The sequence below is a fragment of the Carassius carassius genome, chromosome 8 (assembly GCF_963082965.1).
Source record: "Carassius carassius chromosome 8, fCarCar2.1, whole genome shotgun sequence".
In the NCBI taxonomy this organism is placed as follows: Eukaryota; Metazoa; Chordata; class Actinopteri; order Cypriniformes; family Cyprinidae; genus Carassius; species Carassius carassius.
Genome location: NC_081762.1, coordinates 5,588,670 through 5,601,385, shown reverse-complemented (window position 1 = coordinate 5,601,385; position 12,716 = coordinate 5,588,670). Strand labels below are relative to the sequence as shown.

The 12,716-nt window shown below is 34.0% G+C and overlaps 1 protein-coding gene and 1 long non-coding RNA gene across 2 annotated transcripts in view; one reads left to right on the top strand and one right to left on the bottom strand.

The window, feature by feature from the left end:
• The window catches only part of stx1b (syntaxin 1B), a 53,683-nt gene that overhangs the window by 13,908 nt on the left and 27,059 nt on the right, over positions 1 to 12,716 (bottom strand). Inside the window, exons 2-4 of the mRNA XM_059555778.1 lie at positions 9,879 to 9,953; positions 8,736 to 8,835; positions 1,770 to 1,844 (exon numbers count right to left, since the gene is read on the bottom strand). Coding sequence (XP_059411761.1) covers positions 1,770 to 1,844; positions 8,736 to 8,835; positions 9,879 to 9,953 — 250 coding nt within the window. The remainder of the gene's footprint in view (positions 1 to 1,769; positions 1,845 to 8,735; positions 8,836 to 9,878; positions 9,954 to 12,716) is intronic.
• The window catches only part of LOC132145070 (uncharacterized), a 49,358-nt gene that overhangs the window by 15,269 nt on the left and 21,373 nt on the right, over positions 1 to 12,716 (top strand). The gene's annotated exons all lie outside the window — the stretch shown is intronic.

Genomic DNA, 12,716 nt, shown 5'->3' with positions numbered 1-12,716 from the left:
TTCTAAATGATCCTGTGATAGACTGGATGTTACATGTGACACTGAAGGCTGGAGTAATGATGCTGAAAATTCAGCTTTGCATCACAGGAATAACTTATTTTTTTTAAAGTATATTCAAATAGAAAACTATTATTTTAAGTTGTAATAATATATCACAATATTACTGTTTTTTTCTGTATTTTTGATCAAATAAATGCGACTTGATGAGCAGAAGAACTTCTTTCAAAAACATTAAAAATAGTAATGTTTCCAAACTTTTGGTCTGTACTGTATATATATATATATATATATATATATATATATATATATAACAAATAAAACTAAACGATTAATACAAATATTTATAAAATAATACATTTATAAAAATAAACGTATAACTGTAACCCTCACACTATATTTAATACATTTATTATATTATAGCAAATAAAAATAAATTAATAACCCTTACCATTACACTATATTTATTACATTTATTTTTTATATTATAACAAATAAAATTAACAAGTACATAATAAGTGTAAAATATGCATGTAAAATATCTAAAATAATATATAATATCATATCTAAATAAAATATTATATATAATATGTAATATTATGTAAATAATAACAAATAAAATTAAATTATTAATACAAATATTTATAAAATAATACATTTAGAGACATATAAAATAATTCATTATAAAAATAAATGTATAACTCTAACCCTTACACTATATTTAATAAATTTTTTTTATACTATAGCAAATAAAAATAAATGTATAACCCTAACCATTACACTATATTCAATACATTTATTTTATTATATTATATTATATTATAACAAATAAAATTAACAAGTACATAATAAATAACAAGCAAATAACAAATTATATAATAAAGATAAATAAATAAAAATAACATTTAGTAAAAGTGAGTAAACATTGGTTTATTATAAAAATATAAATAAATATATAACCCTAATCCCTCACGCTATATATTGAAATATATTGTAAAAAAAAATAATAATAATACATATATAGAATAGTCAATAATAAAGGGTTTGTGTTGCTATTAGCTAATCAGTGTTATCATAATATAATTCTTTTTTCCTGAGGAGATTAGTCACATGACATTTACAGCTCAGGTAACTGGCTCTAAAAAAAACGAAATCTGAACACAAAGCTAGCAGAGTAGAAGCCATACTTCTGATTGATCGACTGCCGGTGAGTTGAATGACTGATAGCTCTCTCAAGTTATTAGGCATTGATGTAATAAAAACAAGGACACTCATATTGTCATTATGTTAGTTACTGAAAAATATTGTGCTTAGGCTGAAGTGCAACTTTTGTCTTTTCCTGAGCGACTTCAGAAGGAAAGCACTTCAAAAGAGATTAGTCAAAAGCCCTACTTGTTAAGAATTTTCTACCACTGAACGCCCTTGGCCTCAGGTGGCTGCCTTCAGAATCAAAGATTGTGTCTAAATTAGCCTTGTCTACGTGATGATGAAGGTTTTGGGAGCTTTAGAAGACTAAACTAAATGCAAACTTGCAAATAGTCCGGAAATAGTTTTCTAATTTTCTCACGCTATAAATTCAGAGTCGAAGAACACCTTAAGAATATACATCATCTCAAACTGATCTCTGATCTGTTTCTTTGTTCATATATAGAGTAGGAAATTAGTCCTTAATGTATTAGAAAATTGAATGTTTGACTGCCACATCCACTATACTTTTACAATGATATAAGTCTTTAAAAGTTCTAATAAAGTTAACATTTCTGGTTTTATACCTTTTAATTTAGAGCGCACTTTATTGGCTGTCTTCTTAATGTCAGCTGTGAGGTCCTCCAGCTCCTGCTTGGTCTCTGCAGGACAAAAACACAAGGAAATACAAAAGAGAAGGCGTTTAAATGCATATCATTTAGAGTTCTCAATGTTAATGAGCTAGCTTGCATTATATATAGTGTACAATGTTATGTTATGTGACTATAGATGGATAGAAAAAAAAATGACACTTGAGAACATGACAAAAATATAGATGCACTACATTTGATCTTTTAGGACTAGAGCCTCTTAGCAGGTCTCAGGTCATGTAACGTTGTTGCTCTTTTAAAGAGGAAAGCGAGGCGTCAGTGGTAAAACGCTGGACGTGTGTACAGACTGCAGGCTGCAGTCATATGTTGATTGATAGTTACTGCAGTGCCATTCACTCTCTGGACTCCACCTACACACTCTCCTCTCCTCTGACTAATCCAATCCCTCGCTGCTTTCTCTCATCACAGTCTGATGAACATCACATTTCTTCCACTACGAGTCTTAATGCCAATATCACTTTATCACCAGGGAGTATTTGTGCCTTTATTAAGAGGAATAATGCACTTACAAATTCATGCTGAAATATTTGCTATATTATTTGTGACCCTGGAGCACAAAACCAGTCTTAAGTCACTGGGGTATATTTGTAGCAATAGCCAAATTACATTGTATGGGACAAAATTATTGAATTTTCTTTTAAGCCAAAAATCATTAGGATATTAAGTAAAGATCTTGTTCCATAAAGATATTCAGTAAATTTCCTACCATAAATATATAACAAATTAAATTTTTGATTAGTAATATGAATTGGTAGGAACTTAATTTGGACAACTTCAAAGGTGATTTTCTAAATATTTAGATTTTTTTGCACCCTCAGATTCCAGATTTTCAGATAGTTGTATCTCGGCCAAATACTGTCAGATCCAAATAAGCCATACATCAATGGATATTTTATTTATTCAGCTTTCAGATGATGTATATATATCTCAATAAAAAAAAGACATTGATTTTGAGGTCCAGGGTCACATATGTGCACGTTTACTGTCAGAGATTTTAGTTTCAAATTTTTATACATTGAACTGATGTGTTATGCATTTCATATATTCATGTACACAACATATTATCACAAAATAAGCTAGGTTGAGGGATTTAGACAAGCTTCATGCTTCAGATCTCTCGGCGCCTCCTCCTGGCCATCAATATTGTGACTCCTACTGATCACTTTCAGAGGGACGGACCGTGGGTGGCGGGTGGCAGAAGAGTGATAAATTATACGTCTATACATTGTGCTCCATAATTAATCACTTTGATTGTCATTTCATAGTATATACGGGCGATTCCTCTATTAGGGGGAAAGTTTCTGTCCCCATGGATGATTGCTTTTTAAGCTTTTAAAGGATAGATCGTAATAGCTTTTAACTTATTGTTGTGTGTCCTTAATGACTTTTCCCTCATTTTTAGGACTGCCGAAAGTTAATCTTCCCAGAATTCCTTCATTCTCCTCTTTAGTAATCCGATCATTAGCTTTTGGCTATACTGGGATTTATTTTGAACCAAAGGAACGTTGAATTGACCAAATTGCTAAATGTATATATTTGCATATGAGAAATATATGTATTTATCATAGACTGTATAAAAACATGGACGTAGTGTCCGTGACATCACCTGTAGGTTTCTGAAGAGCGTTTTTGAAAAGCTGCTGAAGCCACGCCCCCACCTAGCACAACTGTGGTGACAGCCGCGGCAATCCACCTGTCACTCAAGTGGCCACACCCTTAATTATACAGAATATTAAGGCTTAATTAAATTTAAACAGACAAGTTATAAAAAAAATTACCCCCCCCCCTCACAGTTATCACGAAGGGCAACATTAGCTATATAGACCAAAACCAGCAGTCTATGGGACTGACTCCATATACATATATATATATATATATATATATATATATATATATATATATATATATATATATATATATATATATATATATATATATAAAATGTCTGGAAATTTGTTTAGGAAAATCAACAATTAATTAATTAATCAACAATTAATTAATCATCAATTAATTAAAAATTCAAATCAGTTACAAATAATTTAAAAAAGTGATTGATAAATATTGATAATCTGCATGGAAATCGTATTTCTTATTTTAGATAAATACAAACTTTAAAAATGAAGAATTTATTACAATTTATAAATAAAATGTAAAAAGCGATTGCTTTTTGAGGTAAAAAAAAAATCATATTTCCAAAACGTATTTCTTTTTCCAGAAAAAGAAACTTTTAAAAATAAATGTAAAAATAAATTAAATACTTAAATGACTGATAAATGTTGTTTGAAAAGTCTCTTTTTTTTTTTAAGTACGTGACTAACAAAACATTATTGAAAGCACTTAAAAAGCAATGCTGTCATGTAAAACAGAAGATCTGTTTCGACACTGGTGTGTGTTAAAGTGCTGTAGTCAGGGTGTGGCCGGTTCCCGTCCATCGATTCAACAAAAGTGTAATGTATCTCCTGTCGCATCATAATATTTGCACACCGCTACACTATTGTTGTGCTTACAGCTAAATGCGGCCCTGCTCTTTCATGCTCTATGAAAACAAGCCATCGTCTCATGTCAGCTTTTTTTTTTCTTTTCTTTCTGCTCATGTGGTCGAGAGATCGATTTGACCGATGACACTGTTTAACATGACATCTAACCAGCACTTTAATAGCTCTTGAATGTGATTTCATTTGTATTGGTTTAGCAGCTCCCACAAATTTGCTGAAGCAGACCTGTTGCAGAAACATAATGGGTTTAGTACTTGTGCAAAATTATAGAAAATCTACCTGGTTATTACAAATGTTTGTTTCTCAAAATATTAAAAAGCTGTGCAGCATATGGCGTTTGCTGATGTCTTCCAAAGATTATGTAATTTTTGCAGGGTTATTTGTTATTTCTGGCTACCACCTTCTGCAAAATATATTTAGCACAACATTCTAACAAATACATACTTTTATGTTTGCTTCAGAAAATCAAACATGCAACACAAATCATCCAGACCGCAAAAATCAACCCCCCAGGATTGGAAGTGTAGAAATGCTAACCGTCAAATGTATCACCCCTCAGCTAAGTGAACTACGCATGGCTCATTTTTACCTGCTAACGTCACTCACCTGCAGGGCAACATGGAGAACATTTAAGGGCACTGCTGGCTGATTTAGTCATTTAAGCTGATTGGGTGAAATGCATTAATGAACTAGGACAAAGAGCTAACCATTAGTCACCCGTAGAGCCAACAGAGGTTACAAATTCTGCTCAAGGTGACATCTGCAGCTGAAAAGAGTGGGATTCGCTCATCTTTTAGCAATCTGGCTTTTTCACAAATGTTGCTCAATGTTTAGCTTTGTACAGTAGCATTTACACAATAATGTAAAAAAACTAGGGTGATGTCAGTAAAGGGATAATATAAAATGCTTTTGCGTCAGTGGTATCTTAATGGAGAACTTGAGCTGCTAACATAGATGTTGTGGATTAGCATCGGGCAGTGTTGACCCAGAAATGTTACGGAGATCACAATAACACTGGATCACTTGAGGCAAGGGGGATGGTATTGCATCCTTGGTTAAGGATCTAAGCAGCAAACACGCAAGTTAGCTTGATCCCAAGTAGAGGTGACCCATGAACTTTCCAGCAACTGAGATTATATTCCTGTCATTGTATTCAAAGTTCGGATAAAAGACTAAATGAAAAATGACAGAGGAGTGTCTGTCTTTGCCTTTTTCTTTTTCTTGTCTTTGTTTTAGTCGACTAAAAGTCTTTTAATTTTAGTCTAGATTTAGTCAAAAAATTTAGTCTTTTTTTTTTTAAATAACACATTATTACTGAGATTATTACTGATAAACATTTCAGTAAAAAAAGTCTTTCACATATCTCAAATATTGGTTAAATGTCATAATTACCTGACAAAATACACTTGTTGAATGATTTTTGTTGAATGCAAATGTTAAACGTGTCTTGTTTTCAATTTCTGATTTAGGAGGCATATTCACAAATGATTAACCTGATCACATTTTTTTGCTTTATTGATACTGCTTTTAATCGTAATGCAAAGACAGGTCATCGGGACATAAGCTGTCATGTACAATAAAAGAGCCTGCGCAGCCACAGGAAATATAATTTAACACAAAAAGCCGGCCGAGACAGTGGACTTGTGCTCAGGATTTTTTTTGTTTTGAGCGGCGTGTGGACGAATTCTTTCTACGCACACACTATTTTATTTATTGATAACAGATCGCTGTGCAGTCTTGTCATCATCTCATCTTAGTCATGAAAAAAAAGGTAGTTGAAGAACATATTTCGTCTCGTCTGATGAAATTATCAAATTAACTAATGCATGTGTATGTATAACATTACAAGCTCAATAAATAACAAAAACACACACAACACTACATACACTGGAACTGAAGGAGAACAATACAAGAAGAACAACTGATGTTAGACATAAATGACAATTTCATCTTATATATTTACTCCCATGTCGTTAAGCTGTGTGTAATTTTGCGAAACTCAAAAGTAGATCTTAAGCAAAATGTCTGGGCATCCTTTTTCATAAAAGACAGTAGATGGTTATTTAAACAAACAAAAGATACCATAAAAGTAGTCCATATGACTACCAAAATGATTGATTTTGCAATTTTTGGAGCATGAGTGTATAAATCACCATCCACTTTTATTCTCAAAATTTACAATTTTAACTAATAATTTAAAGTTATATATTTGAGTTGTCTCAACAAGTTAAAGTTCATTTAATTCAGTTTAAGTCAATCATGAACTTATTTTAATAATTTCAAGAAACTAAATACAGCAGTTCTCCATCTCTCCTCGGGTTTCTGGTTCACACTGACACAGATATTGAGACAGACACTCAACTTCCACAGGTTCCCTTCATCCTTCATGCAGCATGGTGAAAACAGACAGGGAGGAGAGCAAAAGAAAGAGAACAGAAATAAAAGAAAACAGAAATAAAAACAGAAAATAATGTTCTTATGCATGCATGCAACAACTTAACAGAAACAAAGAAACCATGCAAAGAAATCGCATGCAGTCAAATGTATGAAACTGAACCAAAACTGTCAGACACAACTAGATTTCAATTATTAAAGATTAATCTATAGCAGATGAGTCATTCGTAGGCTGTGGATTTCTTGAACTAAGCCAGGCAGCTCAGAGGGCACACTTGGTTCAATAAGGCAAACAGCGTTTGTGGCAAAATGCCATTTGACAAAAAGGAACTATAATGACTTTGCATTTAGTTGTACCCACAGTTGCTTTTTTTGCAAAAAAGTTGGATAAATGCATTTTAACATCGACAATGAGTACTTCACGTTTCTATTTGGCAATTTAGAAGCAATATTTGAGCACCTATGCAAGTAACAGATTGAACGGAAGCATATTTTCTTTAAATACCATTGTAACTTCACTGATTTTAAAGTCAACTTACTGCACATGCGCACTTACTAAAGAGCTGCTCTGTCAGAATGACCTCACACATTAGTCACAGACAATACGGGAATGACTCGGACACTCATAGACATTTGCTGCAACTGAAGACTGTTGCTGGGGAAAGATGAGGTGAGCAGGATTTTTTAGCAACATTTGAGGACTGAAGAAAGAGCCTCTATAGATGCAGTGTGGGCTGGTGCACTATGAGGTGTGTGGGCTGGGTCTAACAAACACTTAAAGTGATGTGGTGACGGTGCCTCTTTTGTAGAGTGGGTGGTGCAAATGCAAGGTATTGGAGAAAGGGTTGAATAGGCTCACCAATGAGCTCATATATCTTGCCACACAGCTGCAGTGTAGTCATGGAGCTGGTGCTTTCCAAATGTGATAAATACTTTGTAGATTTTGCAATCCTCGCAACTTTCCTGCATTGTGACAGTATGCATGTATAACTTGCTCATTTTTTGCTCAAATTTAGCATTGCATCACTTGCTTACCAATGGATCCTCTGCAGTGAATGGGTGCCATCAGAATTTGAGTCCAAACAGCTGATAAAACATCACAATAATCCACAAGTAATCCACACCACTCCAGTCCATCAGTTAATGTCTTGTGAAGTGTGTCATTAAGTGATGTACTGGAGTGATGTGGAATATGTTTGGATTACTGTGATGTTTTTATCAGCTCTTTGGACTCTCATTCTGACGGCACCCATTCACTGCAAAGGATCCACTGGTGAGAAAGTGATGTACTGCTAAATTTCTCCAATTCTCTATCTCTAAAAATTTAAACTCGTATACATCTTTGATGGTCTGAACGTGAGTGCAATTTGGTTTACTGAAAAATAAAAATTGTTCATTTATTCACCTTCTGCACATAAAATAGTCCATATGACTTTGAATTTATTAATAACTTCGGTTTTCATCTGTTCTCCATGGAAAGATTTTAAATACAGCACACAAGGTTTTTTTTTTTCTTAAATAAAGCACACACATATTTTTATGTCACTCTTATGTAAAGAAGGTGAGTAAATTATTCATCTTTGAGTGTACTATACCTTTAAGGGCGAGCAGTATAGTAGACGAGCCAAATATATCCAGTGCATCACTGTTAATGTTGAAGACGTGGGTGCAGGTGATTGCTAATGTAAAAATGTGTCATCTTGCCCTGAGATAAAGACATACATTCACAAACATGTCCACGATGTGTATTTCCGTGTGCGAATGGATGGATATGGGGGAGCAAAAATGTCAAATTTGCACCTTTTTTTAATATTGAATGTCTGAGTGTCTCACTGATGAGGAGACACATACAGTACATCAGTGTCCTTACAAAGGAACTACCTTCTAGGCAGAATGTTCATTTTTAAGCCACATTAAATGCTTTTTCATAGATGCAGTGTATACGCTGAGATGGTATTTTCGATAAAATGGTTTGCTGATGGCTGGAACTCACTTTCATCAGGATTGGGTGCTGCTAGGATGGCACTGTGCTGCTTCTTGACCTGTTCTACATCCTCCGACAGCTTTTCAATACAGCCACGGATCTCCTCCACCTGTCAGAAGAACATGCGTTAAATAATGCATCAATACAGTGACATTTGCATCTAATTGCATATTGTCATGCTCTGTGACAAATAATATTAAAAAAATGTGGAAAATGTAATTTAATAGTATTTTTCTTATTAAAATTCAACTATAAAGTAATCAACTATATAATATTTTATAATTTGAATAATACTTCTGTATCTTATATTACAGATACCATATTATATCTTGTCATATACTGTAGAAACTAATTTGATATTAACGTTCATTTTTTTTAAGTAAGCATGCAGAAACTAAACTGCATTAAAGTATGAACTGCATAAAAATCAGTAAGTATCATGCTGGTATGGAATCCATTGATAATAATCCGTGATAATCCGTGATTATTTAAGAAGAGCTTTCTTTTGTTTTTATTTTTTTAGCTTTAAATATTTAGAATCTACGGTACTTGGATTTACTTCAACTGTTTTCATTACAAATGATATTACAGTTTGAGTATGTAAAGGCTGGAATACACATCTTTTGTACAGATTTTTGCCAGAATTTGCAGTCTAGACAAGCCAACACTAGTTGATAATAAACTAGAGCCAGTCTGCATTCAGAGTTGACAGATTTCACAGAAAATCACAACATTTGATGGGCACAGACTTTGATTTTATTTTTTTAGCTTCAGATTATGAGTACATCCAGTCAGAGTATATCAAACATTTAATATTTTGAGAACAATATATTATGTTTCTGTGTGAATTTGTTGTGTCTGGAACAACTTGAAAGTCTGGTAGTGTGTGATCTCTAGTCATTTAGTATACGATGCCCAGTTTTTTTTTTGTCTGTAAACATTTACAAAGTTGACAAATTTATGATGTCTAGGGTTTTAAAATCTGTTCAAATTTCAAAAGTCATTTAGTGTGTTCCTTATTTAAGTTGAACTGGAAAATTGGCAGCAGCACTCAAGTGGATATTATCAAAACCATGATTAGCAAATCAAATCAACTACATCTGCATAAATAGTCATTGGATATGATGATATTTTCCTCAAGATAAAGTTTACCTGTTCAAAAAATTCATCCATAAAGTGATCTCGGTCGACATGAACGACTTCCTCGTCATCGTCACTGTCCTTAGCCTGTGACAAAAACAAACACATCACTTAAATGTCTTGATAATTTACATGGATTTGTGTAGCTAAAGTTTTTATCCAAAGCGACTTACAAATGAGGAATACAACAACAGAAGTGATTCATCTTAAATAGACAGTAATATGAAACAAACAAAATTGCTCAAAAAAAGAGAGAAAACATCAGTATTAATCATTCTTTGTTGATGTTCTTGGTGGCATTACTCAATATCTTGCCCAAGAACATGGTAATATATTATTACTAATAATGGCCCAAAAACACTTATCAACACACCATGCTGCTCCTCCGCAATTGGGCTTTAAAAGAGCAATCGTGTTCAATGCATCCGGACAGCTTCTCCATTTCTCATATAGGATAAAGTAGGGCAGCCTATAAACTAATGCAAATCACATGTTTTCAGATGAGCACACGGTGTCACATTTAAAAGATGGTTTGATTGTGTTCACATATTGGTATGAGAATTGGGGATAGCTGGAGGGCCATCTCAGATTAGCTGAATGGCCAATCCACACTGAGCAGAATATGACGTTCTCCTGTGTTTGTACCCATAAAGACCATCCTGCCTCCCAACCTCTGTACCCTTTCTGGGAACTAATAGCTCTTCATTTCAAGCAAACTGCTTTCCAGAGAGAAAACATATTATAGTGACAGTCAGGAGACTGAGATGGAATCTTGTTTACTGGAAGACTGATTCATATTCAGCAGTAATGTTGTAGTACTCAAGGCCAGTCTTGGTTTTGAGGAGACTCAAGGACATCTTTTGAAGGTCTTGGTCTTGTCTCGGTCTCCACTGCACTTGTACTCTGTCTTGTCTTAGAATTTTATTGGTCAAGACTAGGGCTGAACGATATTGGGAAAAAATAACATTGCGATATTTATTTTTTCTGCGATATATATTGCGATATTAAATCTAATCTAATTTTTTCTTACAAACAAAAATGGGGTGCGCACACTTACATTCTCATTTTAAATGATTTAAACATCGACACCATCGTGTCAATTGATTAATATGCGCGAGGGAGAGAGAGCAAGACCGCGCTCGTGTTTGAAGACGAAGAGCGAGCGGCCGGGGCTCGCTCTCTCTCTCTCTCTCTCTCTCTCTCTCTCTCTCGCGCTCTCTCTCTCTCTCTCTCTCTCTCTCTCTCTCTCTCGCGCGTGCGCGCTCTCTCGCGCGCGCTCTCTCTCTCACGCTCGCTCTCTCTCTGCCTGACAGGACTTAAAAACACATGCAAATTATAAACTTTCACTTCTATGATGGTTAAGCTGTGCAATTAATCCGCGAATCACATTCGTCAAGGGCCGGGGAGCAGCTGGCCCGTCCAGTTAATGAATAACGGATCAACTACGACAGCCTACATCGCACATCCTGCGATGTGACTATTATTGTCACGATATCGATGCTTAAACGACACATCGTGCAGCCCTAGTCAAGATCACAACTGCGGTTCTTAAATTGGTGGTGTCTTGTCTGATTTATTTGTTGATTTATCAATTTTTATGAAAGTACATTTAAAAAAGCTTTTGCTATTCCAGCAATGGTCTGACCGGATGTGATGTACTTTAGACATATATCATCGCTGTTTTTACTTTGCACTTAAAGTCATTCACCTGCAAAATCACCTGCTTTGTCTGTAAATTGGACAATTATAAATAAACTAGAGAGAATATTAAAAAAATAAAAGCATCTAAAATATAATACAGAGTGTGATTAAGTAATTGAAGTTATTGAAAGACATCAATAATGACTGTTTTGAAACAGGTTTTCCAAATGCTTGCTTTTCATAGAACAAATGTTTACGACAAACGCAAGACTGTAAACAGGAAGTCGTGCATTTCTTTTTGAGAGTTTTACAAGAGTTGTGGGAGTTCTCTGCCAATGCGACATTTTCAGATCTGATTTGTTTCGAATGTCAGATTCACTCAACTTGCGCAGTAAAGATACTGTATGTGACAGTCCGACTGGATGTTACGTATTCCAATAAAAACTTTTTTTTAATGAACCTTTACATCTTTAGCACCTGCTATTTATGTAAAGTGGACAAATATAAATAAAGAAGTCAAAATTAATTATTTCTTCTCTTTAACACTGTAGCCTTAGACATTACATGTTCCTTCCAAAAGTAATGGACGTAATAGAAGGCTTACTGAGTAGGTTCTACATTTTAATTTACTTTGCAACCACTAAGAGTACACTTTATATAATGTGCATATGGGTAGTATACGTGAAATTCAGCTATACTTCATCTGCCAAGTTATTACTGTCAGGCGACCTACTAATATTAGTTGCATCGCTTCACTGCCATTCATAAATCCTCTCCCGTGGCCTCATGGGATTGTAAAGTGTCCACTGAATCCACACTTCAGAATCCTGGCGAAAATACTAGGTCACTCAGGCACTTACTCTTCTTAACTTACTCAACTACTCTTTTTTTTTTTTTTTTCTCGAATACTACGAATTAGGACATTATACTCTTGGGGACATGTAAATGCTAGAAAAAGCATAAAAAGCTCTTTAGGGTTACTTCTGTTTTAAACTAAAACTACAGTAGAATTAGAAACTAAAATATTACTGCTATAATGTCAACATAAACTGGTTTCCCAAAAAAAATTTTTTATAATAATATAAAACAATTATAAGTTTTATTTTATATGAACTGGGGGGAAAAGAATGAGGTGGGTGGGCAATAAGGTTTATTTTGTACTCTGCCATTGACTTGGATGACATCATTTTACAAGACTATATATAGGTA